Source organism: Mya arenaria, chromosome 17, assembly GCF_026914265.1.
Source record: "Mya arenaria isolate MELC-2E11 chromosome 17, ASM2691426v1".
Taxonomy (NCBI): domain Eukaryota; kingdom Metazoa; phylum Mollusca; class Bivalvia; order Myida; family Myidae; genus Mya; species Mya arenaria.
The window spans coordinates 44,231,086-44,237,230 of NC_069138.1; the positions used below are offsets into that span (position 1 = coordinate 44,231,086).

Consider the following 6,145-nt stretch of genomic DNA (forward strand, 5'->3'; position numbering starts at 1 on the left):
ACATATTAATCGACTTTCAGGAAGGGTGTTTAATGGGGGTCTCATGTGACAGTTATACACTATGGCTCACGACTTTAAAGAACCAGGGTAAGCTGAACCTTGGTCACATTTAGTCTGTGCACTTTGCGTTTAAATCCTAAAATGATTAACAGTTTTATCGGAGCGCTCGCCGAATAGGCCTTGCCCGAGTGCGAGTGTAAATGAGCTTACGACGCCACCCAACCCAAACACTCACGAACAAACAGTAAAGTCAGTTTAGCTCTGCCGCTAGCCGGATTCATTGATCGTATTACTGGCGGGATAGTCTGGAAGGAATATCAGAGAGGTTTCATTACTAGGACAAAAATAACTCTGACTCACTAAGTCATAATTCTCGGTTACCTCAGTGTCAAGTTCTGGTATGATCTCTGTGTTAGAATTGGAAGGTAGAAGTCTAGATAGCAAGGAAACGTCAGACAATTACCACCGATTGGACAGAAGTGAACGTTACACGTTTTGTATTTATGGCCTTTAAGAGCCAAAGGGAAACACAGTAGGAGTAAAAGTCTATTGGGTTTTGGGACTTGTGGAGTCCTGAGAGACAAAACAAACGTTAGGTGAGTTCGTACCGTTAAAGAGACAAGGGAAAAAGTGACTGCAACTATTGAAGTTTAAACTTAAACTTCTCACCTGGGATTATAGTTTTCACCTGTAAGTATTATTAGATGTGTTGAAATAAGAAAGCTTTCGGGATAGTAGCTTTATGATTTGCTGAATAGTTTGATCATGCACATAGGCATTTGTTACCTTTCTTCGCAGAGCTCCTTTAGGTTAATATACTGTTATGAGGTTAAGATTGTGTCCTAGGCCTTGACCTTGTCCTTGAAAACTAAGCTGTCATCTCAATTGAAATCGATTTTTTGCACTGCTAGGATATAATAATGATGGCAAAAATGGATAATTCAGTGTCATAAGATTTACATCTACACTTAAATGCGATATGTTGATTTTGCATTCATCAAATACACGTTGCCCTAAAACAATCGGTATGGGATTTTAAGCTCATACCATTCTGACATGGAATTACCATGAGGCCTAATTCACCATCAAAGAGAATGCTTATGAATAATAAAATGTAATAGTTGACAAAATGCTTAGCTACACTTTATTAATGTTTAAAAATATGCCACATATTGTTCATAGTTTTCTCATTATGATATTATATTCGTAAATAAACATTCATGTGTGTTGTCATTACCGACACTCGGCCGTGCTATCATTGAGTTTACTAAATTAATATTTAACACTTAGACTTTGAGTTTTCATCTCAAACAATAGTTAACATATTTTCATTTTGAAAACAAGCTAAATTTGGTCAGTAAAATTAGAATTATAGAGCTATAAGTACAGCTTTTCGACCAGGAATAATTCCTTACCTATTTATACGTTAAAGATGCACCCTTATTTCTAAATAAGGTATATCATAAATAATACAATTGTTTTAATTTGACAAAAGGAATAAATAGAGATTTAAAACAATTGTTCCAATTAAGGATACACTGTTTAAATTGAAGAAAAGTTCAGAAAACACGACATTTCTACTTAATGAGACAGTATTTGATCACTGTAAATCGTTACGGACCCACCAGTCATTTAAAATCTGTGTTTTTAGCTATTAAATCACGGTTACAATGTTGTTATCAGTAATTATTTTTTCCATGAATGCAATATATCGTATGCAGTTAAAGAGTTCTCACACAAACTTTCTGTTTGCCAACATGTGCATGTATTGATTATAGATACGAGTATCACTTTAAGAACGATTTGGCGATCATTTAAATTATATGTACAGTCGAATTTAGAATGAACAGAGTAGCTATTCCTATAGAGTGAGCCGTAACACCTTCCAATGCATGTATAGGACATGCTTGTTGTCAAAGGCAAGGTGTCATATTTCAATTTAGAATTAAAGCTTGCGATTTAATACGGTTAAACGTTTATACCCCTTAATATTTTACAAACAGATTGGCGATCAATAAAACTACCTGTTCAGTCGTATTTACAACAAGTAGAGTAATCATTCTTAAAATTTGAGACGTATAACTTTTCAATGCTTAAATAAGTACTCGCTGGCAAAAGAATGGTGTCATATTTCCATTTAGAAATAACGCATGCGATCAATGGTTTTATTGAGAGCACTGTAGATATTCTGATTTGTGTTAGCGTAAACCAAACCAGACAATGTCCATTGGCTTTGTCGTGACATAACTGATGAGTATTACAGCAAAATTCAAAATATTAAATGTATTATTATTGTGGTTATGTTTATAAATACTGAAAAAATAAGGACCATATTCCATTTTGTATTCTTGAACTATGTTATGGTGAATGTAAGACAATTCACATATACATGTTTAAATAGTTTATGTTTCATTATAATATTCTGAATGTGTTTCATCATTATATTTGCTTCAAAATTGCAAATTTCAAAACCGATTTGTCAAATGACGCTTATCTAAGAATTATATTTGCATGGCCTATGAAGCTATGTTCGTCAACATTATAATAAAGTGCAGTCAGGTTATCGACGTAATTCAGTAAGGTTTAAAGAGAGCTACCAAAGCACGCAAAATTGTGAGCTTTTAAACTTAAGTGGAATACAGTTGTCGATGTTTTATTATATTTTGATGGGGTACAAATATTATCTTTGATATTTTTCTGAATATAGTTGTAACGTAAGTGTTATTTAACAGTTTATGAGAATAAGGATTTTTGAATATATATGTATATTGTTTACATATTATTAATGTTTAGATGACAAATTATTAGTATCTTCTTATAAGATAAAATATCGCACAGTACAAACAAATTATTTACTGATTAAAATTGAGTTAAAGTTCTCGTTTCAAATTTAATTGTAGCCAATGCCGTGCTTCTTGTGTGCCAGTGATTGGAAGGATGCCAGAGTTTTACCAGAATGTCACCATGCTTTGTGCGAGGACTGTCTTACCAAACATATCACCGCTAGCTTTGAGAAAAAGATCAAAAAGCGCAAAAAGAAGAATCTTATTCTAACATGTCCAAAATGCACGACGCAATTTCAAGGTCCAGATTCAAGAACATGCATTTCTGAATGGATGGGCAAATTACGGGTAATTTCGTGCAAACCATCAGTTATTAATGTCACAAACACTGACAGTACTTCGGAGCACGAGAAAGCCAGCATGTGTGAAAAGACGAACTCTCCAGAAAGGCCTTGTAGGCACAGCGTTCCCGTTGAAAACCAAGTTTCGGGGAAAACGAGCAATAGGAGAACGCATTTGTCTGCTTCTGATGATTGTTACACATTTTGCTCTACACATGTCAGTAAAAACGTTGAATTCTACTGTGGCAATCACGAGGAATTCATTTGCCGACTGTGTATAATAAGAGACATGAACCACAGGCAATGTGACCATATTATTGATTTAGAAGATGCAAGTAAAATTATACAGAGAGGTGAAATACACAAGACTGTATTAGGCGATCTCAAGGCAGTGATTGAGCACTATGGAGCGCTCATTGGTGAAATAGATGAAGCCAGAAAAGAATCAGAAAATCAACGTGTTCAAATAGTATCAACTTTTGAAACAGTTAGACAGAAAGCTCTACAAGTCATTGATAACCACGAGAAAACTTGTCTGAAGACTTTTGACCAAGCCATGGACAATCAAGCAAAACGTCTTAACGAATCTAAAGGTAAAATTAAAGCCAGGATTGAAGAAACTAAACTGATAGTAGCAGAGTTTATCGATATGACTGAGGTTGAGGAAAAACGTGTCTGCTTGTTTTCAACTGTATTTAAAATATTAAGAAACTATGATAACAAGAAAACAGATAGATGGGAAAATCACATGCAATGCAAAATAGCGAAGCTAAATATACAAAATACAGAGGCATCAAATCCAGATAAAGTTGTTGATGACATAAACATTGCTTTTGAAGACCAACAAAAGACACTTTCACCCTATCCATTTTTTCAAGCAACAACTGAAAGTGTTCTCAGACTGGTTTCGTTGGACATACAAGTTAACCCTAAAACTATTCAATGTGTTCAAGTTGCAACACGAGATGGTCAGACTAATGACGAGGTTAAACAACAAAAGCTGTCTCAATCAAAGGTTGAACAACATGAAACTAATAGAGATGTAGATAAAACAAAGCCTACGGTAAAGAAGCCGGAAACAAAAGTCGTTGAATTAGAGACAGAACCTCTTAAAGAGAGACATAAACACAATAGACATAACATGAAAGTAGATGGAAAAGATGAAGTTGCTAAAGGAGTAGCATCGCCTTACACAAGATATTGCAAGACCATTAAGCCCTACAAGTGTTCAAGTACACCTGTTTTAAGGCGCGACACCAGTACAACACTGATGTTTCCAAATAAAAATTACGGTTGGATTTCTGATGTTATCGTTCTGAAGAATGGTCAAATTGTATTTTCCGAAGCATTTCACAATCGACTTGTTATTACGGAAAATGATTTTTCGTTTGTTTCTGAATGTGATATTGATACATCCCCTGGCCATATGATAATTAGAGATAACGGTTCCATTCTGGTTTGCAAAAAAGCAACGAACAAACTTTTGGTAGTCAATATGCAGGAGGATGCTGTTTTAACGGTTGAATCATATGTTACTACACCTTGGCACCCAAAGAGCATTCAATCCTTACCTAATGGCGATGTACTAATTTCGATGCAAGGTCGAGACTCTAAGTGGAAATTAAGCAAACTACAGCTGCACGATGACGACACCTTTAAGTCGATAAAAAATGTTAGCATTCCAATCGACGATGGATATTCACTGCATGTTGTTGTTAGTCAGACTGGCACTGAAATGCTCGTTATTCAATGCTGTGAAACGGAAGGAGTAGTTCATGGATGTGACCTTGATGGAAATGAGAAGTTCTCGTACGAATGTGACCAGCCCGAGGCTGCAACACACGATAAATATGGATTTATCTATGTAGTCGGTTTTACAGGGGAGGTTCACATTTTGAAACCAGACGGAACACCTTTAGGCGTGAATTATATTTCGAACATGTATAAGTGTAAGAGGATTGCTTACGATGAAAGCAATGATCGTCTGATTATCACAACTTACAAGGACAAAAAGTTACATTTGTTGAAAATAGACTACATCAATGAATGAACAATTGGATCAAGCAAAACATATCTAGAACTTTAATCAGAGGATTGTTAAAATGGATCGATTTTTAGCCATTATATATGTCAATAGTTTCGTTTTCGATGATAAGGCAGTGATCATATATCTGCAGAGCTAGAAAACAATTAATTAAAAGAAGAAAATGTTCATAGTTGCGATGAAAACACTCGATGTACACTTGTTTGATTTTTTTTGATGATCAGTACTGTTTAAATGTCATATAAAAAGGTGTTATATGTCAATGAAGAAACTTCAATTGTTGTACTTTTACCTTTAATGGTAGGGAAATACGTCATGATTAATATGATTTTTTTGATATATAATGAGCATTGCTTTCATCTCGCAAGTTTATTGCTAGTGTAGAATTTATCAAATTGATCCCGATATCGAAAGAGGACGTGTTGACTCTTTAAGTAAGTAAATAAAAGCAGGTATTTTAGTCAGTACTCGTACATGTTCTTTTTATTCGTAATTATCTTTAATTATTTCTTCCCCTCGGTTCAACACCAAGATTTATCAAAGATTCTTCGGCTTGCTTTTCATTAATGTAGCAATTTTTTGAACGTATCTTAACAAAAGGGTATGCTAATTCGCACTATTTTAAACTGCATATCACCTTGCACATCATTGTGTTAACCCAGCGCATTATTATTTAAACATGTCATGTCAAAATGAATACCCCAAGAAACCTGATTTTGATTTGCCGTACTAACTCCATATGGTTTAATTTTATCTGAAAGAGTATTCAAGTGAAGCAAGATCAATACAAGTTTATTGTCGGATATCATTCATATCAAATATAGACTCGAAATGTTTTGTATACCAACGCAATTCTATAGATTGCTAATCTAGTAGAATCAGTTGAAATTGAGAAAGTCAACACGTTTTTTTTTGTTGCTGATTGTTATAAGGTTTGTCTGGTTTATTTAATATGGACGCGTTATTTGTTTCACCTC

The 6,145-nt window shown here is 34.5% G+C and overlaps 1 protein-coding gene across 3 annotated transcripts; it reads left to right on the forward strand.

Annotated features, from left to right (window-relative positions):
* Nucleotides 1-231: 231 nt before the first annotated feature.
* Nucleotides 232-5,632, forward strand: LOC128224502 (uncharacterized). Of its 3 annotated transcripts, none has more exons than XM_052934352.1 (2): nt 232-690; nt 2,901-5,632. In XM_052934352.1, exon 2 carries the CDS (start codon nt 2,904-2,906, stop codon nt 5,172-5,174), a length of 2,271 nt encoding a protein of 756 aa, XP_052790312.1. In that variant the 5' UTR covers nt 232-690; nt 2,901-2,903; the 3' UTR covers nt 5,175-5,632. The 3 variants fall into 3 exon arrangements, with proteins under 3 accessions (XP_052790312.1, XP_052790314.1, XP_052790313.1); XM_052934354.1 differs by lacking the exon at nt 232-690 and adding an exon at nt 2,577-2,671; XM_052934353.1 differs by lacking the exon at nt 232-690 and adding an exon at nt 2,593-2,714.
* Nucleotides 5,633-6,145: the final 513 nt, after the last annotated feature.

Excerpts from the sequence above, each read along its gene's own strand:
- LOC128224502 (XM_052934352.1), top strand. The coding sequence starts at position 2,904 with ATGCCGTGCTTCTTGTGTGCCAGTGATTGGAAGGATGCCAGAGTTTTA.